Source organism: Oncorhynchus tshawytscha, linkage group LG01, assembly GCF_018296145.1.
Source record: "Oncorhynchus tshawytscha isolate Ot180627B linkage group LG01, Otsh_v2.0, whole genome shotgun sequence".
Lineage (NCBI taxonomy): Eukaryota > Metazoa > Chordata > Actinopteri > Salmoniformes > Salmonidae > Oncorhynchus > Oncorhynchus tshawytscha.
In genome coordinates this window covers 27,084,842-27,110,585 of record NC_056429.1, presented here as the reverse complement: position 1 = coordinate 27,110,585, position 25,744 = coordinate 27,084,842, and the positions used below count along the sequence as shown (strand labels likewise).

The 25,744-nt window shown below is 42.7% G+C and overlaps 1 protein-coding gene across 3 annotated transcripts; it reads left to right on the top strand.

Moving 5' to 3' along the window:
• The first annotated feature begins 905 nt into the window (after positions 1-905).
• Positions 906-23,907, top strand: LOC112248613 (protein zyg-11 homolog). 3 transcript variants are annotated; one of them, XM_024417787.2, is made up of 18 exons: positions 908-1,661; positions 2,149-2,314; positions 2,486-2,697; positions 2,788-3,105; positions 6,162-6,275; positions 6,632-6,748; positions 6,862-7,002; positions 7,137-7,313; positions 7,477-7,541; positions 10,453-10,552; positions 10,644-10,694; positions 17,100-17,258; positions 21,265-21,312; positions 21,531-21,728; positions 21,904-21,956; positions 22,097-22,194; positions 23,112-23,315; positions 23,398-23,907. In XM_024417787.2, the coding sequence occupies exons 1-18, from the start codon at positions 1,638-1,640 to the stop codon at positions 23,412-23,414; spliced, it is 2,262 nt and encodes a 753-aa protein (XP_024273555.1). In that variant the 5' UTR covers positions 908-1,637; the 3' UTR covers positions 23,415-23,907. The 3 variants fall into 3 exon arrangements, with proteins under 3 accessions (XP_024273563.1, XP_024273555.1, XP_024273546.1); XM_024417778.2 differs by having other exon boundaries at positions 1,111-1,661; positions 17,097-17,258; XM_024417795.2 differs by lacking the exons at positions 23,112-23,315; positions 23,398-23,907 and having other exon boundaries at positions 906-1,661; positions 17,097-17,258; positions 21,531-21,706.
• Positions 23,908-25,744: the final 1,837 nt, after the last annotated feature.

Here is a 25,744-nt window from a genome sequence, read left to right as displayed (position 1 = left end):
TGCAGCCATTCATGGGCAGTATTGAATAAGTCATACAAATAAGCACTGGATATTGAATGCTCCAGGCCTTAAATATAATTTTAGGACATTTTAGTATTTGTGCACATGCACAGATGGCATAGATGGTAGGAGGACTCACAACTCATAAACACATCATATTTTGTCTTTGTAGAGTAAGATGATGGCAAGGACTAGTTCTTCAACTAGTTGGCATAAACCACCTGAATATTCATTTGATTTTTCTTGAAGGTTGGTTGATTTTGAGAAATTAATTGTGAGAACAAGAACATTTTCAAACTCTCAGCACTTAGGAAACATAGATCAGGGGTGGCCAACCATCCTGGAGCGCAAGCGGGGAGTACCCAAATTACAAAATATTTGTGTCCTTACCTTGAAACTAACCTATGGACAAGGAGACTGAAATCTATGATTTGGTTACCCACTGCCATCAACCATTAATATTAGTATTTCCTGAGTAGAGCCTTGGTGTAGTGGTTAAACTCCCCAGCATGTGTTGTTTACAACTTTCCACGTGAGAACAGGAATCAATCCCTGCTTCCAACCTTCCCACTGTTTCTCCCACTTGCCTGTCCCCCCATTTCATTACTGTCTGAATAAAGTGTCAAACCACCTCAAAAATATGTTTTTTTAAAGTATATTTCATCACCCCAGAATCTCAAAGTAACAAAGTAGTCACATTTTGAGTGTTCATTTGATGCTCAAAGCATGCTGAAATGTTCCACCCTGGTCATAGGCCTAAACCATGTCAAAATAAATAGAATGACAGAAAATGAGCTTAAAAACAATAAAATATTCCCGGGGGAGAACCCCCAGAATCCCCAACTAGGGGTTGTGCCAGGGGGCAATGAAATTCATACAGCAAATTTCACTCCAAACTTTCTTCAAAAATTGGCAGCCCAACCAAGAATTAACGTCCGATTTGACTTTTCGTAGCAGGGTTGGATAATTAACACAGCAGGTTAGGATAATTCGGTTAAGGTTTGGAAACGGGTTGCTAAAATTCGAAACAAATATACCTTTGACGTTATTTTACAAAAGCTGGATACCTTCTAGCCATGACCAGTGACTTGAAAGCGACTTCATAAAAAAAAACGAATGACCTTTGATCACAACAACATTAAAGGTGTATAGCTCCATATACTACAGGCGCAGTCGGACAATTTGTATTCTCATAATGCAACAACCTTTGAAAGGGACTAGACAACATTTATCCTCGAAAGCGCCCTGTATATTCCTAGCATAGACTGTAAATAATAGCTTCCTAGCTGGTGATGTACTTCCTGTGTCATGACCTTTGTTACTGTCTGTCAACAAAAATAGCTACATATATCGTTTTCTCCGGTGAATGTTTACGTTCAAACTGGCTGTGTGTTGCTTTAGAGAGAAGTATTAGCCCTGTTAACTAACGGACATGGTCTGAAAATGTTGCAGGAACATCTCTTTTCGTACCAACAAGTTAGCTAGCTAACGTTAGTTGTTAGCTCTTCGCAACAACTAGTTTCAGCTAGATTAGGCTATCTAGGTACAGTAGCAAGTTAACAAGACGAGCCGAGGCTAAAGCTATATTTATTTTTGGTCAGGTGTCGAGCCTTCCCGTCTGTTTCACTGTGCATGATATGGCCTTCAATTCTTTGAACATGGTGAGTTTTTTTTCGCTTTACATTTCTAAAATTCAGTCGTGCATTGATTGAAAAAGGCATACAGTTAACGTTAGCTAGCTAGCCTATTCATAGGCACTAACTAGCTACCTTGGGATAAGGCAGAATGCCTTGATTAGAATGCCTTGGGTTTTCGAGAGCAAATCAGTAACTAGCAAGCTAGCTATATAACGGTACCTGATGAAATTTGATCCACCACGATCGCGAACGTAACGTTGATGGCTAGTTAAACCTGTCCTTAGCTGGAGGTGTCTGTTATTATTATTATTTTATTTTTTATTTTTTACAAATTACCACCACCAGACGTTCTCTACCTCCTCCTGTGTGTATCTGGATAACAGGTCTCATTGGCGACTATTTTAACTTTGGACATTATAACTATTCAAATGTTTGGTATGCCATTTGGGAATACTGCCTTGGAGTGCGGGCATAACTGTCTAATGGTGATCTCTTGCCTTGTGTGTTCCAGGATGAGGCATCCCCTGCATCTCTGACGGATCTGTGTCTGTCCTACGTCAGTAGGAACCTGGAGAGGTTCTGTGTGAAGCATGCTGATGGATCTCTCTGTCTCAGAGACTCTCTGCTGTTTCCCCAGGAGCTAGCTGACCAGCTGCTGGCTAAGATGGCCACTGAAGGTGAGCAAGGAGGATGAAGTAGTCAACCGTCACAGATCCAAGCTTAGATCCTTACGTTGATCATTAGTAGAAAACACAAAACAGGCAGTGTCTAGAGCAGTAATGAGCTAATTCCTTAAATGATTTTGTCTCCGCTCTTAACAAAAAAGGTGTGTATGTGTGTGTTTCTAGGTCTGTTGAATGACAGTACAGTAGGAGTGTTTCGTAGCAGTGAGTACCTTCGGCTGCGTCGTGCGTGTATTCGTACGGCCCGTATCTCTGCCGAGGCATTCCAGAGAGCTCTCTGTCCTCACCGCCTGCTGGAGCTGGACGCTGCTAGGGTCAACGCTGACCTCACAATCTCTGACATACTACATGGCCTTGCCTCCAACAAACACTGCCGGGTAAGCACACTAATAAGAGAGCCTCCAGCAGTTAGACACCCCTAAACACTAATCTTCTCTCACTCTCCCCCTTCTCCCTCTCCCCCCCAGGAGAGCTTGCAGCGCTTGGTCCTTACAGGTCTGACCATGTCCTCTCTGGAGGAACCGTCATGTCACTGTTTCAGCTCTCTCCAGGGGCTGCGGTCCCTCTCCCTGGCCAATGTGGACTTCTACGACTCTGGGCTGGCTGATGTGTGTTCCCTGTCCCGCCTGGAGAGCCTGGACCTGTCCAACACCTCCGTGACCAACCTCAACCCTCTACTGGGACTCAGAGAGAGGCTGAGGTCACTAACACTACACCAGCTGAAGAGGCTGGAGATGAGCACTGCCCAGCTACTGGCTGTCATTGGACAACTGGAGGCACTGCAGGTGGGTGGGGACAGCTCTGATACTGAAGTTTTCCATTGATTTCCTCCACTATAAGGTGTGTGTAATATACATATATACAGTTGAAGTTTACATACACCTTAGCCAAATACATTTAAACCCAGTTTTTCACAATTCCTGACATTTAAATCAAGTAAAAATTCCATGTCTTAGGTCAGTTAGGATCACCACTTTATTTTAAGAATGTGAAATGTCAGAATAATAGTAGAGAATTATTTATTTCATCTTTTATTTCTTTCCTCACATTCCAAGTGAGTCAGAAGTTTACATACACTCAATTAGTATTTGGTAGCATTGCCTTTAAATTGTTTAACTTGGGTCAAATGTTTCGGGAAGCCTTCCACAAGCTTCCCACAATAAGTTGGGTGAATTTTGGTCCATTCCTCCTGACAGAGCTGGTGTAACTGAGTCAGGTTTGGAGGCCTCCTTGCTCGCACACGCTTTTTCAGTTCTGCCCACAAATTTTCTATAGGATTGAGGTCAGGGCTTTGTGAAGGCCACTCCAATACTTTGACTTTGTCCTTAAGCCATTTTGCCACAACTTTGAAAGTATGCTTGGGGTCACTGTCCATTTGGAAGACCCATTTGCGACCAAGCTTTAACTTCCTGACTGATATCCACATAATTTTCTTTCCTTATGATGCCATCTATTTTTCTGAAGTGCACCAGTCCCTCCTGCAGCAAAGCATCCCCACAACATGATGCTGCCACCCCTGTGCTTCATGGTTGGGATGGTGTTCTTTGGCTTGCAAGCCTCCCCCATTTTTTCCAAACATAACGATGGTCATTATGGCCAAACAGTTCTATTTTTGTTTCATCAGACCAGAGGACAAAAAGTACAATCTTTGTCCCCATGTGCAGTTGCAAACCATAGTATGGCTTTTTTATGGCGGTTTTGGAGCAGTGGCTTCTTCCTTGCTGAGTGGCCTTTTAGGTTATGTCGATATAGGACTCATTTTACTATGGATATAGATACTTTTGTACCTGTGAAGATGCCGGAGGAAACAAGGTCCTTTGCTGTTGTTCTGAGTTTGATTTGCGTTTTTGTCACCAAAGAATGTTCATCTCTAGGAGACAGAATGCGTCTCCTTCCTGAGTGGTATGACGGCTGCGTGGTCCCATGGTGTTTATACTTGCGTACTATTGTTTGTACAGATGAACGTGGTACCTTCAGGCGTTTGGAAATTGCTCCCAAGGATGAACCAGACTTATGGAGGTCTTGGCTGATTTCTTTTGATTTTCCCATGATGTCAAGCAAAGAGGCACTGAGTTTGAAGGTAGGCCTTGAAATACATCCACAGGTACACCTCCAATTGACTCAAATTATGTTAATTAGTCTAACAGAAGCGTCTAAAGTGATGACATAATTTTCTGGAATTTTCCAAGCTGTTTAAAGGCACAGTCAATTTAGTGTATGTAAACTTCTGACCCACTGGAATTGTGAGACAGTGAATTATAAGTGAAATAATCTGTCTGTAAACAATTGTTGGAAAAATTACTTGTGTCATGCACAAAGTAGTTGTCTTAACCGACTTGCCAAAACTTTAGTTTATCAGGACATTTTTGGAGTGGTTGAAAAATGAGTTTTAATGACTCCAACCTAAGTGTATGTAAACTTCCGACTTCAACTGTACATATACATACTAATATGTGGACACCCCTTTAAATGAGTGGATTCTGTAATTTCAGACACACCTGTTGCTGACGGGTAAAACCTAGCACACAGCCATGCAATCTCCATATACAAACATTGGCTGTAGAATGGCCTTACTGAAGAGTTGTAACTTTCAATATGACACTGTCATAGGATGCCACCTTTCCAACCAGTCAGTTTGTCACATTTCTGCCTTACTAGAGCTGCCCCGGTCAACTGTAAGTGCTGTTATTGTGAAGTGGAAACGTTGTGAAGGGGCAACGACGGCTCAGCCGCGAAGTGGTAGGCCACACAGAACGGGACCGCCAATTGCTGAAGCGCATAGAAATTGTTTGTCCTCGGTTGCAGCACTCACTATCAAGTTCCAAACTGCCTCTAGAAGCAACGTCAGCGCAAGAACTGTTCGTTGGGAGCTTCATGAAATGGGTTTCCATGGGCAAGCAGCCGCACACAAGCTTAAGATCACCATGCGCAATGCCAAGTGTCGTCTGGAGTGGTGTAAAGCTTGCTGCCATTGGACTCTGGAGCAGTAGAACCGCTTTCTCTGGAGTGATGAATCACGCGTCACCATCTGGGAGTCCGAAGAATGAATCTGGGTTTGGCAGATGCCAGGAAAACGCTACCTGCCTCAATGCATAGTGCCAACTGTAAAGTTTGGTGGAAGATGAATAATGGTCTGGGGCTGTTTTTCACGGTTCGGGCTAGGTCCCTTAGTTCCAGTGAAGGGACATTTTAACGATACAGCATACAATTACATTACATAGACGATTCTGTGCTTCCAAATTTGTGGCAACATTTTGGGGATAGCCCTTTCCTGTTTCAGCATGACAATGCCCCCGTGCACAAAGCGAGGTCCATACAGAAAGGGTTTGTCGAGATCGATGTGGAAGAACTTGACTGGATGCACAGAGCCCTGACATCAACTCCATCGAACACCTTTAGGATGAATTGGAACGCAGACTGCGAGCCAGGGTTAAATCGCCCCAACGAGTTCTCGACCTCACTAATGCTCTTGTGGCTGAATGAAAGGAAGTCCCCGCAGCAATGTTCCAACATCTATTGGAAAGCATTCCCAGAAGAGAGGAGGCTGTTATAGCACCACAGGGGGGACCAACTCCATATTAATTCCTATTATTTTTGGAATGAGATGTTCGACAAGCAGGTGTCCACATACTTTTTGTCATGTAGTGTGCATTGCTGAGCCAAGTTCCTGAAACCTTTTTAGTGATCCGTCACAGTGATTGTTAGCTATCCCTGAACTTTACTTGCAGTGCTCTAATGGTTTTACTTATGATACACACACACACACACACACACGATTCTTGTGTGTGTGTGTGTGTGTGTGTGTGTGTGTGTGTGTGTGTGTGTGAACCTAACCATGCAGCACCTGGACATCAGTGATGATAAACAGTTCACATCAGACGTGGCTCGTCAGCTGCTGGGTGAGCCTGGGATCCTGCCTGCTCTGGTCTCGCTGGATGTGTCTGGACGCAAACAGGTACTGGAGACAGACTATGAGTTTAGTTGACTAGAGTTGTGAGTGGGTGTATTGCAGACCTGGCTGTGTGTGTAGAGCAGGGTCCACCAATCGGCGGCCCGAGCCTATTGGGATTTTCACTGTTGGACATAAAGACTGTAAAATCAGCTCAAATTGATTTTCATTTACGAAATCTGTTCCCAGGTATTCTCACTCATGAATACAGAGGCATCTGTTTTTGTCAAATGCTACGTCTTTTGGCGATTCTTATGGTAAATTTGCAATTTTGTTCTGGTCCCCCGATCATCCGCTCACGGGTGAATGTAGTTGGGGACCCTGGTGTAGAGTGTTTACCTGGTGTGTGTGTGTTATGCCAGGTGACAGATGCGGCGGTCAAGGCGTTTGTAGAGGAGCGTCCAGGGATGACCTTTGTTGGTCTGCTGGCTACAGACGCTGGCTTCTCTAACTTCCTCAATGGAAAGGGCAGCCTCAAGGTGGGTCTCACTGTCTCTTTTTTTTTTCTCTCTGTCTCTCTTGCTATGTTGCCTTTGTGTAGAGGAAGCAGCATATTAAGAGCACTACGTGTTGTGTATGTCCTCTGTGACAGGTGACAGGAGAGGCCAATGAGACTCAGATCTGTGAGGCGCTTCGTCGCTACAGTGAGAGGGAGGGCTTTGTCAGAGAGGCTCTGTTTCATCTCTTCAGTCTCACACACGTCATGGAGAAACCACGCCCTGACATACTCAAGGTACACACACACACTTTGTCATTCTGTCTCCTTCACCTCCACCTAAATCTTACTACAGCCTGGCTCTTAGTCAGTGGTACAACTTTTTAGAAAGTAATTTCTTCTCTTCTCCCTATCTCTCTCGTTCTCTTTAGTTGGTAGTTTTGGGGATGAAGAACCACCCTGCCACCCTGAATGTCCAGTTGGCAGCCAGTGCATGTGTGTTTAACCTGACCAAGCAGGACCTGGCAGCGGGCATACCTGTTAGACTGCTGGGCACAGTCACTCAACTACTGCTGGAGGCCATGTGCACCTTCCCTAACCACCAACAGGTGCACACACACTCTCTCACCTTCTCCATCAAATTGTTTCCACATATTCAGTTTCTTCCCATCTGCAAACACAGACGGGCTAGGGGCTGTTTGAGGACCAGGCCAGAGTGTGTGTTTTGTTTTGTTTGGTCTCTGACTGCCATCTTGGATCCTCTCTTTCCAGTTGCAGAAGAATTGCCTGCTCTCTCTGTGCAGTGACCGCATACTGCAGGAGGTTCCCTTCAACAGGTACACATACATTTTTAGTTACGTTGACTTACTGTAGATACATTTATCCCTTAAGATTATGAGCTCTATTTGAACAAACCTAACGCAATGCTAAATCTAAGTGCACTATAGGTTCAGGGGTTTGTCAGAAATATTTTTGCTAATTTCACTATCAGAATTATGTGGGCAATAGCTGGCGGTAGTGTGAAAGGGATGGGTTTTGTATAGCGGTCGACCGATTAATCGGAATGGCCGATTTTAATTAGGGCTGATTTCAAGTTTTCATAACAATCGGTAATCTGCATTTTGGACACCGATCATGGATGATTACGTTGCACTCCACGAGGATACTGCGTGGCAGGCTGACTAGCTGTTATGCCAGTGCAGCAAGGAGCCACGGTAAGGTGCTAGCTAGCATTAAACATATCTTATAAAAAACAATCAATCTTAACATAATCACTAGTTTACTACACACGGTTGATGATATTACTAGTTTATCTAGCTTGTCCTGCATGGCATATAATTGATGTGGTGCCTGTTAATTTATCATTGAATTACAGCCTACTTCGCCAAATGGGTGATTTAACAAGCGCATTCGTGAAAAAAGCACTGTCGTTACACCAATGTGTACCTAACCATAATCATCAACGCCTTTCTTAAAATCAATACACAAGTATATATTTTTAAACCTGCATATTTAGTTAATATTGCCTGCTAACATGAATTTATTTTAACTAGGGAAATTGTCACTTCTCTTGCGTTCAGTGCAACAGAGTCAGGGTATATGCAGCAGTTTGGGCCACCTGGCTCGTTGCGAACTGTGTGAAGACTATTTTTTCCGAACAAAGGCAGCCAACTTCGCCAAACGGGGGATGATTTAACAAAAGCGCATTTGCGGAAAAAAAGCACAATCGTTGCATGAATGTACCTAACCATAAACATCAATGCCTTTCTTAAAATCAATACACAGAAGTATATATTTTTAAACCTGCATATTTAGTTAAAAGAAATTCATGTTAGCAGGCAATGTTAAACTAGGGAAATTGTGTCACTTCCATTGCGTTCATTGCATGCAGAGTCAGGGTATATGCAACAGTTTTGCCAGAATTTTACGTAATTATGACATAACATTGAAGGTTGTGCAATGTAACAGCAATATTTAGACTTATGTATGCCACCCGTTAGATAAAATACGGAACGCTTCTGTATTTCACTGTAAGAATAAATGTTTTGTTTCCAAAAAGTTTCCGGATTTTACCATATTAATGACCACGGTTCGTATTTCTGTGTGTTATTATATTATAATTAAGTCTATGATTTGATAGAGCAGTCTGACTGAGAGGTGGTATGCAGCAGCAGGCTCGTAAGCATTCATTCAAACAGCACTTTACTGCGTTTGCCAGCAGCTCTTCGCAATGCTTCAAGCATTGCGCTGTTTATGGCTTCAAGCCTATCAACTCCTGAGATTAGGCCGGCAAAACTAAAGTACCTATTAGAACATCCAATAGTCAAAGGTATATGAAATACAAATGGTAGAGAGAGAAAATGTCCTACAATAACTACAACCTAAAACTTCTTACCTGGGAATATTGAACATGTTAAAAGGAACCAGCAGCTTTCATATGTTCTCATGTTCTGAGCAAGGAACTTAAACGTTAGCTTTTTTACATGGCACATATTGCACTTTTACTTTCTTCTCCAACACTTTGTTTTTGCATTGTTCAATTTGGTTTAAATATGTTTCATTATTTAATTGAGACTAAATTGATTTTATTGATGTATTATATTAAGTTAAAATGAAAGTGTTCATCGTTCATTCAGTATTGTTGTAATTGTCATTATCACAAATATATAAAAATCGGCCGATTAATCGGTATCGGCATTTTTTGGTCCTCCAATAATCGGCACCGGCGTTGAAAAATCATTATCAGTCGACCTCTAGTTTTGATGAATAAACAAGTTGAAGATTTGTCGAGACTTGACACCTCACTAGTAAATCAGAATGTGCTCCGTGGCTAAATATGTGGTTGCTTCAAATTGTGTATTTAGGGTCTTTTGTGTGTTGCGTCAATTCCAATTAGAATGTTAGTCTGTTATAGCCTAGTTTGTTAAATAACTTACAGAAACAACGTAACAAAATGTAGGCATGTCCCATAGTTTCTGAATAATATTGGACATGTTTTTGAACAGCAATTGAATGGCATTAATATGGAAATATATTGGTAACATAGCATTCTCACTGACATAAAGCTACTGTAAAATGCATTATGTCTGAGCCATGGACATGCCAAACGCTGTCAATAAGCAAGATTAAATTAACTATCGATAAGGCCTAAAATGACAGTGAATAATTCTAATTAAATTTGAATAAAATTGAACAACTTGCTTTTAATTAAGCTATGTCTAAATACAGTTACAGCATATAATATTATGCCTAAGGCAACGTAGACTATGGAGGGTTTTACATACAAAAGAGCTGGGGAAATGTCCAATATAAAGAGAAAGGTGGAACGTCCACTCACTGTTACATCTCCTATATATGCAGCTATAGCCTACCATTGCTGTAGACTGTTGATAGATATCCAATTGCGTTACCGCTAAGACCCGCTTTTGGTTGATCTTAAATATCCCTAGTTGCACTTGCTGAAATTGGCATATTGGCGCATATTTTTAAGGACACCAAGTATTTTCACCCCTCCCACCTCAGCGCAAGCGAGCTGATGAAGTTAGACAGGGAAATTGCCAAACCTGGCTAAAGGGCTGTGAGGCAGTTTTTACATGACGGAATTGCAAACTAACGTGCGTTTGACACTTGCGCCTTCTTACCGCCAGCCGAAAATAGAGCCCTATTTCTGACAAGAAACGTAGTATGTACAGTGTATATGCGTATCCGTTGTACAGTGTGTGTGTGTGTGTGTGGTCTATATTACAGGTTTGAAGCAGCTAAGCTGGTGATGCAGTGGTTATGTAACCATGAGGACCAGAACATGCAGAGGATGGCTGTGGCTATCATCTCTATACTGGCTGCCAAGGTGTGTGTGTGTGCGTGTGTGCGCGCATAATAATGCATTAGAAATGTGTCTACGGTTTGGCCTTTACTAACATTTGTGTGTTTAACTTCAGTTGTCTACAGAACAGACTGCACAGCTGGGAGCAGAGCTCTTCATAGTGAAGGTAAAACTGTTCACTAAACACATATTTTACACCCTCCATTCAAACAGCTCCACTGAGTGTACAAAACAGTAGGAACATTTCTCAATTATTGAGTTCCACCCCCTTTTGCCCTGAAAACAGCCTTAATTCGTCTGGGCATGGACTCTACAAGGTGTCAAGCATTCCACAGGGATTCTGGCCAATGTTGACTTCAATGCTTCCCACAGTTGTGTCAAGTTGGCTGAGTGTTCTTTGGGTGGTGGACTATTCTTGATGCACACGGGAAACTGTTGAGCGTGAAAAACCCAGCAGCGTTACAGTTCTTGACGCACTCAAACCGGTGCGCCTGGCACCTACTTCCATACCCCGTTAAAGGCACTTAAATATTTTGTCTTTCCCACTCACCCTCTGAATTGCACACATTCTCAAGGCATAAAAATCCTTCTTTAACCTGTCTCCTCCCCTTCATCTACACTGATTTGAAGTGGATTTAACAAGTGACATTAATAAGGGATATCTTTCACCTGGATTCACCTGTGTCATGGAAAGAGTAGTTGTTCCTAATGATTCTATGCTGTGTACACTTTCCCCTTCTAAATTATTGACCCTTCGCTAAGCCCCACCCCAGAATTCTGGGCAACCAATCGCAGGGCTCCAATAGTTTTTTTTTTAAATGGCTGAATTAAAAGATCCCAGAAACTTTCCATGTGCATAAAAAGCTTATTTCTTTCAAATTTGGTACACAAATTTGTTTACATCCCTATTAGTGAGCATTATATATCAAGAAGCTGATTAAACGGCATCATCATTACACAAGTGCACCTTGTGCTGGGGAAAATAAATGGCCTCTCTAAAATACAATACTACAGATGTCTCAAGTTTTGAGGGAGCGTGCAATTGGCATGCTGACTGTATGCATGTCCACCAGAGCTGTTGCCAGAGACTTAAATGTTAATTTCCTCTACCATAAGCCACCTTCAATGTTGTTTTAGTGAATTTGGCATTCTGTCCAATGGCCTCACAACCTTCGACCATGTCTAGCCACGCTATCCCAGGGCCTCCACATCCGGCTTCTTTATCTGCGAGTTCATCTGTGACCAGCCACCCGACATTTGATGAAACTGGGGGTTTGCACAACTGAAGAATTTCTGCACAAACTGTCAGAACCCATCTCAAGGAAGCTCATCTGTCTGCTCGTCGTCCTCACCTGGGTCTTGACCTGATTGCAGTTCGGCATCGTAACCAGCTTCAGTGGGCAAATGCTCACCTTCTATGGCCACTGGCATGCTGGGAGTGTACTCTTCATCCCGCTTACAACTGTACTGGGCAGATGGCATCGTGTGGGCGAGCGGTTTGCTGAAGTCAACGTTGTGAACAGAGTGCCCCGTGGTGGTGGGGTTCTGGTATGGGCAGGCATATGCTACGGGCAACGAACACAATTGCATTTAAATCAAATCAAATTTTATTTGTCACATACACATGGTTAGCAGATGTTAATGCGAGTGTAGCGAAATGCTTGTGCTTCTAGTTCCGACAATGCAGTAATAACCAACAAGTAATCTAACTAACAATTCCAAAACTACTACCTCATACACACAAGTGTAAAGGGATAAAGAATATGTACATAAAGATATATGAACGAGTGATGGTACAGAGCGGCATAGGCAAGATGCAGTAGATGGTATCGGGTACAGTATATACATATGAGATGAGTAATCGATTTAATCGATTACAATTTGAATGCACAGAGATACCGTGACGAGCTAGCTAGCCACTTAATATAACTTGTTTTCTCAATGTATGTTATTGTTATGAATACAACTTCCATCTGCTGTTGATGTCAGGATACGATTTAAGAGCATTAGTTAGCTCCTAAAGTGGATATTAGCTTTGACTGCATGCTGACAGTGAATACAGAGACATTCAGTGGCTAGCTACACGACAAACATAATTTACCAGTTTCCCATGAAGCAATTGTCATGACAGTCCACTACAACATTAACAAGGGGTAGTCTGTGTTTACTTTCATTGTGTATTAGAAACAGAGTTTGAGATCATTGTGAGGGGATTTTACCAGTGGTTGAATGGGGAGTTGGGCTTTTTGGGAAAATGCTGCAACAGTAACAAAAGGACCGGGGCTTAGCGAGGTAACAGCAAGGAGCAACGAGGAGTAACAGCATAGCCTACGTTGCTACCATGAAAAAGACCAAAGCCGGTGGGAGTACTGTTGAGGACAGTGGTGTCTCTCTATCACAGGTGAAGAATCTTTTCTACATAGTAGTTCTACATAGTTCTACAAGCAGTTGTTACAAAAACAAGAAAATAGTTTCAAGTGTTGTATCCAAATACTGGTGGAGTCAACTAATAAAATAATGGAGGACCTGACCAGAGGTCCAGGACCTGAAGAACATTTTGCAGTTGTCCCAGGGTCAGCTCGATGAGTTTAAACAGGAGAAGTCATTGAGAGAGGACATCAGTTCTGTATGTGAATCCATGATAATGATGGAGAAATCTTATTATTTAGAGGAACAATCAGGGTGGAACAAGATAGCTGTGGACGGAATTGCAGAATCACCACGAGACATGGACGGAGTCTGAGGACAAAGGAGTCTGAGGACAAAGTGAGGGAAATTGTCTCGGAGAAACTGAAGATGGAGCATGCCCACAGGACTGGAAAACACACCACCGACCCAGGTGACAGGCCCGATAGTGGTCATGTTCCTGAGGTTCAAGGACAAGGTATTTGTTCTAGAAAGAGACAAGAATTTGAGAGGATCTCCTCAACGAGGACTATCCAGAAGCTGTGCACCACAAGAAAAAATAACTTATTCCTGCCATGAAAGCTGCTAGAGCATGTGGGGACGTTGCTTCCATCCGCTATGACAAGCTCATTGTCCTCCCACCCTCCCAAAAGCCTGGAAGGGATGAGAGAGTCAAGCCTATGGGTTCATAGCTTCAACCCCCGCAGCGCACACACACCAACTGATTAATCGACTGCTGATTTTTGTTCTTTCTCTTGCTTTGTTATTTTCCATATTATGTCTATTTCTGAGGCGCTACCCTGGAAAGGGCTGAAAATAACCCGTATTAATATATGTAGCCTTAGAAATAAGGTTCATTAAATCAATAACTTGCTAACATCAGATAACATTAATATATTAGTAATTTCTGAGAGTTACTTAGATAATTCCTTTGATACAGCAGTAGCAATACAAGGATATAACATCTATATATTAGAGACAGTAATGCTTATGGGGGAGGTGTTGCTATATACAGTGCATTTGGAAAGTATTCACTTTTTCCACATTTTGTAACATTACAGCCTTATTCTAAAATGGATTATTGTTTTCCCACTCATTTAATCAACATACAATACCCCATAATGACAAAGCAAAAAATGTTTTTTTTAGACAATTTTTATTTTTAATACAATTTCTATCACATTTACAGAAGTATTCAGACCCTTTACTCAGTACTTTGTTGAAGCACCTTTGGCAGCAATTACAGCCTCAAGTCTTCTTGGGTATTATGCTACAAGCTTAGCACACCTGTATTTGGGGAGTTTCACCCATTCTTCTCTGCAGATCCTCCTTAAGCTCTGTCAGGTTGGATAGGAGCGTCGCTGCACGGCTATTTTAAGATCTCTCCAGAATTGTTTGATGTGGTTCAAGTCCACTGGCTGGGCCACTCAAGGTGATTTTATTTTATTTACAGTGGGGCAAAAAATGTATTTAGTCAGCCACCAATTGTGCAAGTTCTCCCACTTAAAAAGATGAGAATCCTGTAATTTTCATGCATGGCTTGGTTTTTGCACTGTCAACTGTGGGACCTTATATAGACAGGTGTGTGCCTTTCCAAATCATGTCCAATTTACCACAGGTGGACTCCAATCAAGTTGTAGAAGCATCTCAATGATGGTCAATGGAAACAGGATGCACCTGAGCTCAATTTCAAGTCTCATAGCAAAGGCTCTGAATACTTATGTAAATAAATTTAAAAAAATACAATTTAAAATAAAATGTTTTTGCTTTGTCATTATGTGTGTAGATTTTTATTTCATCCATTTTAAATAAGGCTGTAATGTGACAAAGTGGGAAAAGGGAAGGGGTCTGAATACTTTCTGAATGCACTGTATATTAAAAGCCATATCCCTGTATTGCTTAGAGAAGATCTCATTTGAAGTTTAGATGAGGCAGATTCACATGCCTCATCTAAAGCCTAGTCTTTCGGGATGTTGATGTAGACCACCAAGTGCTAACAGTCAGTATCTAAATAATGTGTGTGAAATGCTTGATAGTGTATGTGATGTAAACAGAGGTCTACTTTCTTGGGGACCTGAATATTGACTGGTTTTCATCAAGCTGTCAACTCAGTGGGAAGCTTCCCTCTGTAACCAGTGCCTGTAATCTGGTTCAGGTTATTAATCAACCTACCAGGTTGTTTACAAACACTACAGGAACAAGATCATCCACATGTATTTATCACATTTTTACTAATACTGTATAACTTTGTTCTAAAGCTGTACCCATTGGATGCAGTGATCACAATATAGTGACTATATCTAGGAGAGCCGTAGTTCCAAAAGCTGGACTAAAATATAAGTATAAGAGATCATTCAAAAGATTTAGCTGTGACTCCTGTTGATGGTGTAAAACAATATTTGTTGATCTGATGCGATTAATAAGGAGCATCCAGACGCTGCACTTGATGAATTTTTATGAAATTGCTTCTTCCAGTTATTGATAAACATGCACCTTTTTAAGAAACTGACTGTCAGAAGTGTTAAGGCTCCATGGTTTGAAGAGGACTTGTAAAACTATAGTTGAAAGAGTTGGGGCAAAAGGAGTAGCTAATAGGCCTGGCTGCACATCTGACTTACTGAGAAATATGTGACTAAACTCAACAAAAAGAAGAAACTGTTATAAAGCCAAGATCAATTAAGTATAAAGAATGGTGGCAAGATATTTGATGTGCTTTAAATGAAATTATGGGCAGAAAGACAAATTCAACTTTCATCAAATCAGATGTCTTATCACAAAACCATTTGATGTTGCCAATTATTTTAATGATTACTTCATTGGCAAAGTGGGCAAACTTAGGCAGGAAATGCTAACAATGAACAGTGCATTAAAAAAAAGTGAATGATGAAAGAAAAGCATTGTACATTTGAATTTTGTATAGTTAGTGTGGGAGAGGTGGGAAAATTGTTATCTATCAATAATAACAAACCTCTTGGCATTGACAACTTAGATGGAAAGATACTGAGGATGGTAGCTGACTATAGCCACTCCTATCTGTCATTTTTAATCTGAGTCGAAGGTGTATCTCCTCAGCCCTGGAGGGAAGCCAAAGTCATGTTGCTACCCAAGAGGGATAAAGCGTTCTTTACTGGATCTAACAGCAGACCTATCAGCTTGCTGCAAGCTTTTAGCAAGCTGTCGTACAAAATGGTATTTGACCAAATACAATGCTATTTCTCTGTTAACAAATTGACAACAGACTTTCAGCATGCTTATAGAGGACACTCAAAGTGCACAGCACTGATACAAATTTACTGATGATTGGTTGAAAGAAATTGATTAACATAAGATTGTGGGATCTAGATTTGATTTAGATTTCTGTGCAGCCTTTGATTTTGACCATAACCTGTTGAACTTTTATTTAATGGTTTTCAACCTCTACCATATCGTGGATTCAGAGCTATCTATCTAATAGAACTCAAAAGGTTTTCTTTAATGAGAGCTTCTCTAATGTCAAACATGTAAGGTGTGGTGTACCGCAGAACAGCTCTCTAGGGCCTCTACTCTTCAAAGTTTTATTTAAAAAAAAAAATGTTTTACCCCATTTTCTCCCCAATTTCGTGGTATCAGAACTCAACCCAGCCAAATGCAACCCAACCAAGCCGTACTACTTCTTGACATAATGCCCACTTAACCCTTAAGCTAGCCGCACCAATGTGTCGGCGGAAACACTGTGCACCTAGCGACCTTGTCAGCATGCACTGCGCCCGGCCCGACCTAGATATTTTGTGTGTATGTATTGATAAGTAGGCTGTGTGCTGTTTTTACATTCATGAAGTTCTGACCTTGAGCTGTTCTTGTCTTTTAATGTTCTGTATTATGTCATGTTTTGTGTGTACCGTCTTTTAATGTTCTGTATTATGTCATGTTTTGTGTGTACCCCAGGAAGAGTAGCAGCTGCTTTAGCAACAGCTAGTGGGGATCCTAATAAAATACCAAAAAGGGTCAATTGCTGTTTGCAGGGTGTAAAAAAATCAATAATAATAATAATTTTAAGACTGTAATGTTCACCATCTCTATCCCACTTCACTCTTTCTACCCCCTCTCTCTCTCTTCGCTGTATCTGTCTGTCTGTCTGTCTGTCTGTCTGTCTCTCTCTCTCTCTCTCTCCCCCCCTCTGCAGCAGCTTCTCCACATTGTGCATCAGAAGGCTACCCAGGGCGTGGTGGACGCCACCCTCAAGTTCACACTGAGCGCGCTCTGGAACCTCACTGACGAATCACCAACCACCTGCCGCCATTTTATAGAGAACCAGGGACTGGACCTGTTCATCAAAGTACTGGAGGTAGTACACACACACACTCGTGATGCACAGGTTAACTCATAACCCACAGTCCCTGTAGTTATATCCGCGGGTGGGTTAAGGGTCATTAAATATTGTGTGGAAGAAGGGTGGCTGGGTGGGTTGAATAAAGGGAAAACAACAATATCTTAAAGAATCCATAAATGTATCATTCTTGTGCAATTTACATCTATAGGCTATAGCCTAAAATAATGAAAGAAAAACTTGTCTGGCATTAGTGCGTAAGGCTAAACTTGAGGCCCTAACTGTACACACACCCAATAGCCTACACGCCAATCACCAAATGCTTTTGGGAACGGGCAGAAAAAGTTCATTAACATCGATCCACAGGGGCAAAGAGGACAATGTCGGAGTTTAATTTAGTAAGAGAAAAGCTGTTATGTGTGATTGTGAGGCACTATACAAATTCAACAGTCACAAGATGTGGACTTCAAATAGGCCTATGGCACGTCAAGGTAAATGTAACCTACTGTTCAGATGGGTTGAATGGAAACTGAAATCTGGACACTGACTGTACGTCTATAACTTATCATATAGCCTTATTATTAACTCCTGCAGAATTAAGCATTTCTTGCAGTAAAATTATACACTAAATGGAGGCAGCATTTTTACTCGGGAACAGGAGAGGAAAAATATGATTTTCTTTCTTTCAGCATCTTAAGAGAATGCACATGTGCAGTTAGCACCTCTACAGGTATATCTATCTTCATCAGCGTCATAACAGCTGATTTAGTATTTCAACCACTAAAATATGCATCCAAGCCGAACTGAAATGTTATCAAAAACATGTTGGGTCATTTTTCACAGCTTTCTATTTCCTTACTACCGGTCAAACTGATGTCATTTGGCGGCAGGTAGCCTTGTGGCACATTGGACTAGTAACCGAAAGGTTGCAAGATCGAATCCCCGAGCTGACAAGGTAAAACATCTGTCCTTCTGCCCCTGAACAAGGCAGTTAAACCACTGTTCCTAGGCTGTCATTGTAAATAAGAATTTGTTCTTAACTGACTTGCCTAGTTAAATAAAGGTTAAATAAAAAAATGTATTAAAAACAAATTTGCACAGAGAATCTCTGAAATTATAAGCAGTCATCTCAACATCTCAATGCATTTTCTATATTGGCGGGATTGCAGTGGCGTGCCGTGGGCCTGAGGCCTGGGCCTTCAGTGAGGTCCTACACAGTCCCACCCGAATTAATCCACCTCTCATTATGATGCCATGGCTCTAGACACTATACATTTAGACAGAAACGCAGTATAACCAGGCCTCACCCAAAAACATGACCCAATCAATGAGTATTTTAAATATTTCCCTATTTTTCTTCACCTTTTCATTGTGCAGCTACGTTGCCCTGCGCGCTTGTTCGTTGAGCTGTAGATCCACTCGGGTGTCCCCAAAAGTTTTCAAAAGCACCATTGCTTGTAAGTGCCCAGCCGTACTTTGTTGTCTCATTGCTGCCTTGGTTAGACAACTCAAGTTTGCAAAGCCAGTGTGGCTCCAAACACCAAATCCAAAGCATTCCCAGCAGTACAATTTGCAGTGCTTCTCGGAGCCTGTGAGCCATTGATAGCGCTCGTAGTTGGAACTTTGAAAGTGGCGAACGAACCCCTTTCCCGCCTGTGACAGGCTTTGTAGCGTCGGCGTCGGGCGACCTCTCCTTACAATGTCTAACTTTTCTTGAAAAGTTCGTCTTGAGAATGGCGTTAAATTATATCCTCAACCAAATCGATATCTTCTCCTCCTTCCGCCATTGTGGGTTGAAAAAACAGCCTAGTAGTACGCAAATTAATTTGTTTATCAAATTCAGTTTCCTAGTTCTGAGGTTCTGCATAGACCTGCCCATAGGACCTGCCTCTCAATATTGGTAATCCAATCAAAAGACGTGCACGCACTACGCCTGCTAGCTGGCTCCTGTGTAACACTGGAGCCAGCCAGCAGGCGTACAATAGCCAACTCTAAAGCTGATTGGTTGACACTAAATTTTCCTTTCCATTCACTTCAGGCTACAAGCGCCCGCACTGTTGATTCTGAAGGCCTGAGGGCAGATTTTAGACCCCTGGCAACTCATGATGGCTGAATATGATTGGATAAAAGATCTAACATAAAGACCAGCCCTCCAAATCTCAACCTGGGGCTGGAAGCAGTGCAACCAAGAGGAAAGCTATGAAATGAAGAGTATAACTCTTACTCTGGGGAATAATTGAATACATATTTGTGGGAAAATATATATATTTTTAAATGATATTCTGATGTTTAGGCCAGCAGAGAAGGCCTTGCTGGCCCTGACGGCCCACCACTGCGGGATTGTCACTATCACACATTGCGTCAGTGTCTACCCGTCATTCAGTGCAGGTGAGGCTTTTGAGCCCCACGTTTTTTGCAAAAAATAAACATGGTCTCTTTTTTGCTTTCTTGAGTAAGGCAGCTCCAAAATGTAGGTGTTTCAGTCTAGCTCAGTGCTTTTGGTGGTGGTGGTGGTGGTGGTGGTGGGGCAGCCAGCAGAAAATATGGAGCTTAGAGGTTGGTAATGTTCTCTAGTTAGGCCATGATTAGCTCAGTGTTCTGTCACTCATGGGGACACTACGTCACCACAAACTCTACAGGGAAAGCTCGAAATTCAAGCCCTTTGGGTGCTGCCATATATTTACATTAGAAGTACCCATTCAACAAGGCTCAAGGTCATTGGCCACAAATAAAATGACATCAAATCACGTTATATCTACCGTAAGTTTGATTGGACTGATCATGTCAACATTATGCTTTCAAAATATTAGCTAGCAGTCATCATCATGAATCAAGTCAATCTACTTGCAAATCCTTTTTAATCTTTGTCATGATAAATTATAGATAAAAAGTGTCGGCCATTGGACATAAACTTCACACAACAAGTTGGAAATCGCAAATTCAACAGTGAGTGGTTTGGAAGGAATCAGTTGGAGGCCTCAGAAGGGGTGTTGTATGGCATTGAAGCTCGTTTGAAGGTTTGTTTGCACGGTGTCCAAAGAAGGGCCGGATGTATACAGAATGGTGTCGTCTGCATAGAGGTGGATCAGAGAATCACCAGCAGCAAGAGCGACATCATTGATATATACAGAGAAAAGAGTCATCCCGAGAATTTAACTCTGTGGCACCCCCATAGAGACTGCCAGAGGTCCGGACAACAGGCCCTCCAATTTGACACACTGAACTCTATCTGAGAAGTAGTTGGTGAACCAGGCGAGGCAGTCATTTGAGAAGCCAAGGCTATTGAGTCTGCCGATTTAATAATGCGGTGATTGACAGAGTCAAAAGCCTTGGCCAGGTCGATGAAGAAGGCTGCACAGTACTGTCTTGAGTTGCACCCCCCCCTTTTCCCTCAAACAGCCTCAATTCGTCGGGGCATGTGCTCTACAAGGTGTCGAAAGCGTTCCACAGGAATGCTGGCCCATGTTGACTCCAATGCTTCCCACAGTTGTGTCAAGTTGGCTGGATGTCCTTTGGGTGGTGGACCATTCTTGATACACATGGGAAACTGTTGAGTGAAAAACCCAGCAGTATTGCAGTTCTTGACACTCAAACCGGTGCTCCTGGTACCTACTACCATACCCCATTCAAAGGCACCTAAATCTTTTGTCTTGCCCATTCACCCTCTGAATGGCACACATACACAATTATTTAACCTGTCCCTTCCCCTTCATCAACACTGATTGAAGTGGATTTAACAAGTGACATCAATAAGGAATCATACCTTTTACCTGGATTCACCTGGTCAGTCTATGTCATGGAACGAGCAGGTGTCCTTTTTGTATGCTCAGTGTAATGGTCGGGCGATTGCAGGTGGGTTATTTAGCAATTGCGGGTGGGTGCAAGTGAACAAACACACACTAACACACACACTCACAGACCCTAGAGCTGTTTATCTAAGTGCTAGTTACGCTCTCTCTGTCACCCTAAAGTATAAGCTGACTCACTCATGCCTCTTTCTTTTCCTCTTTCTTTCTCTCTGCAGTCATTCCCCTCTGAGTCTTCCATCCAACAGAAGGTGTTGGGGCTGCTGGTGAGTCATAGTGAACCCTGAATGAATGCGTGTATTTATTCTAGTGGACATCCAACCCTGGTAGCCCTAGGTGGCCAGAGTGCATAGCGGGGTGTTTCTGGACAGGGTCTTAGTGAATTCAGCTGAAGCTATACTGACAATACCGTTGTTTTAGTGTTTGAATCATCCTGTTTGAAGAGATGTGGAGGAGCTGACTTTGTGGCTCTGCCTCTCCTTAGAATAACATAGCGGAGGTTGGGGAGCTGCATGTGGAGCTGATGGTTCAGGGCTTCCTGGATCACATCTGCTCCCTGCTCCACAGCCCTGAGGTGGAGGTGTCCTACTTCGCTGCTGGGATACTGGCCCACCTCACCTCCAGAGGAGAGGCTGCTTGGACACTCAGTATCACACTGAGGTCTGACCTGCTAGAACAACTGGTGTGTGGTGTGTGGGGGGGGCGTCTGTGTGCGCGTCTGTGTGCGCGTCTGTTTGCGTGTCTGTGTGTGTGTGTTCACGTATGTATGTTGTCAAAGTGAGTTGTAATGTTATCCCACCACCTTCATGTGTTCATAAATGTGGCTCATGTTCTGTCTCTCTCTCTCTCTCCTCTAGCACTCTACCATCCTGAAGTGGCCGACACCAGTGTGTGAGATGGTGGCCTACAGGTGAGACCCCAGAACACACCTTTACAACCCCATACACTCGCAAAAGGAGAGGAATACACTGTAAAGTATTGAGATGCAGCCTGAGTGTTAATGATCTCCTCTCTCCTCCACCTCTCATCCCTCTTTCCCATCCTCTGCAGGTCCTTTAACCCTTTCTTCCCCCTGTTGGAGTGTTTCCACACCCCAGGAGTTCAGCTGTGGGCGGCCTGGGCCATGCAGCATGTCTGCAGCAAGAACGGTGAGACACATACACATCCCCCTATCTGCCTGTCTCCAGTGTAGAACGGTGAGACACATACACATCCCCCTATCTGCCTGTCTCCAGTGTAGAACGGTGAGACACATACACATCCCCTATCTGCCTGTCTCCAGTGTAGAACGGTGAGACACATACACATCCCCCTATCTGCCTGTCTCCAGTGTAGAACGGTGAGACACATACACATCCCCTATCTGCCTGTCTCCAGTGTAGAACGGTGAGACACATACACATCCCCTATCTGCCTGTCTCCAGTGTAGAACGGTGAGACACATACACATCCCCCTATCTGCCTGTCTCCAGTGTAGAACGGTGAGACACATACACATCCCCCTATCTGCCTGTCTCCAGTGTAGAACGGTGAGACACATACACATCCCCTATCTGCCTGTCTCCAGTGTAGAACGGTGAGACACATACACATCCCCCTATCTGCCTGTCTCCAGTGTAGAACGGTGAGACACACGTACCACTATCTGCCTGTCTCCAGTATAGAACGGTGAGACACATACACATCCCCCTATCTGTCTGTCTCCAGTGTAGAATGGTGAGACACACACGTACCACTATCTGCCTGTCTCCAGTGAAGAACGGTGAGACACACACGTACCACTATCTGCCTGTCTCCAGTGAAGAACGGTGAGACACACGTACCACTATCTGCCTGTCTCCAGTGTAGAATGGTGAGACACATACACATCCCCCTATCTGCCTGTCTCCAGTGTAGAACGGTGAGACACACACGTACCACTATCTGCCTGTCTCCAGTGAAGAACGGTGAGACACACACGTACCACTATCTGCCTGTCTCCAGTGTAGAACGGTGAGACACACACGTACCACTATCTTAAAGTTTCTATAATTGATGTGAGTGTAATCTCTCTGAACTCCTTCAGCCCCTCGGTACTGCAGTATGCTGCTGGAGGAGGGAGGTCTGCATCAGTTGGAGAAGGTCCAGACACACCCTGACACCCACGCAGACGTCATGCGATTGGCCGAGAGCATTCTGGAGAGCCTGCAGCGCCACCAAGCTCGCACCAGGCAGACCACACAGACACACACACACACCCGCTGCCCGCTACAACCCCACACACACAAAGGTGAGACACACAATTATTTGAAGTGTGTTATTTCAGAACATGTTAAAAGTCATGTTAAAATGTTTCTGTTTTCCTCCTCCAGAGGGTGACAAGCCCTGATCAGAACCTATCCCACTGCTACCTTCAGGACAAGAGGCCATTGAAAGTGTATGTGTGTGCGTGAGTGCGTTCATTAGACAGGGGTGAGGACGGACACCTTGTCACCCCCCATCCTGTCTGAAGGTGGTGCTATAAAGTGAATGAGAGGACAGAAACTATGCATTTCTTTGCACACACACCTTGCTATGTTTTCTAGAGTTTGGTAAGCAAAAGTAGTACTATGTGGCTACTTATGCATGCTACTGATAAGTAAATTAATATTATGGAAAGCAAAATGCTAAGAAAATAGTTGTTTTTTAAAAACACTAAGGCTGATGTCTATGCCCCCACGTAAATCTATTTATAATGAAATAATCACCATAAAAATCTGTTAATTTAAACTAGAGAAGTTTTTTTGCATTTGATGCATCTCAATCCACCACATCCACCTACAGTACCAGTCAAAAGTTTGGACACACCTACTCATTCAAGGGTTTTTATTTATTTTTACTATTTTCTACATTGTAGAATGATAGTGAAGACATCAAAACTATGAAATAACACATATGGAATCATGTAGTAACCAAAAAAGTGTTAAACAAATCAAAATATATTTGATATTCTTGCCTTAATGACAGCTTTGCACACACTTTCTCTCAACCAGCTTCACCTGGAATGCTTTTCCAACAGTATTGAAGGAGTTCCCACATCTGCTGAGCACTTGTTGGCTGCTTTTCCTTCACTCTGCAGTCCAACTTATCCCAAACCATCTCGATTGGGTTGAGGTCAGGTGATTGTGGAGACCAGGTCATCTGATGCAGCAATCCATCACTCTACTTATTGGTCTAATAGACCTTACACAGCCTGGAGGTGTGTTGGGTCATTGTCCTGTTGAAAAACAAATGATAGTCTCACAAAGTGCGAACTAGATGGGATGGCGTATCGCTGCAGAATGCTGTGTTAGCCATGCTGGTTAAGTGTGCCTTGAATTCTAAATAAATCAGTGTCCCCTGCAAAGCACCATCACACCACCTCCTCCATGCTTCACGGTGGGAACCACACATCCAGAGATCATCCCTTCACCTACTCTGTGTCTCACAAAGACAGTGGTTGGAACCCAAAATCTCAAATTTGGACTCATCTGACCAAAGGACAGCTTTCCACTGGTCTAATGTCCATTAAGTGTATTTCTTGACCCAAGCAAGTCTCAACTTCTTATTGGTGTCCGTTAGTAGTGGTTTCTTTACAGCCATGAAGGCCTGATTCACGCAGTCTCCTCTGAACAATTGATGTTGAGATGTGTCTGTTACTTGAACTCTGTGAAGCATTTATTCTGGCTGCAATTTCTGAGGCTGGTAACTCTAATGAACGTATCCTCTGCAGTGGCGTTAACTCTGGGTCTTCCATTCCTGTGGTGGTCCTCATGAGAGCAAGATTCATCATAGCGCTTAATGGTATGGTTTTTGTGACTGCACTTGAAGAAACGTTAAACGTTCTTGAAATTGTCCAGTATGACTGACGATCATGTCTTAAAGTAATGATGGACTGTTGTTTCTCTTTGCTTATTTGATCTGTTCTTGCCATAATATGGACTTGGTCTTTTATCAAATAGGGCTATCTTCTGTATACCACCCCTACCTTGTCACAACACAACTGATTGGCTCAAATGCATTAAGAAGGAAAGAAATTCCACAAATTAACTTAACAAAGGCACACCTGTTAATTGAAATGTATTCCAGGTGACCTCCTGAAGCTGGTTGAGAGAATGCCAAGAGTGTGCAAAGCTGTCATCAAGGCAAAGGGTGGCTACTTTGAAGAATCTCAAATATATAAAATATATTGATTTGTTTAACACACTTTTTTGGTTACTACATGATTCCATCTGTGTTATTTCATAGTTTTGATGTCTTCACTATTATTCTACAATGTAGAAAATAGTACAAATTAAGAAATATCCTTGAATGAGTAGGTGTGTCCAATCTTTTGACTGGTACTGTATGTAACACTAACGCATTTGCGGTGAAAGGTGACTTGAGTGAGAGCAGTATTTGTCAGACTGTGAGACATCCCAAAAATCGATCTTCTGACAAGTTGGTCTGTAGCGTCCGACCGGTTTGGCCTACAAAACTATTATGACACCTCTATGGAAAGATGAGACCTTCACGAACACCAGGGTGTTCTCTGTTTTGCGCTTCGACCCCTGCAAGCGTCTTGGGACTCGTCAGAAGTTAGTACAGCCGATCTGCCAACTTCTGTTTGTAGCGTCCGAACAGTTTGGGCTACACATTAATATGACCCATCTGTGTAAAAGTGAGACTCTCACAAACATGTTTGAAGCATCACAAGACAAG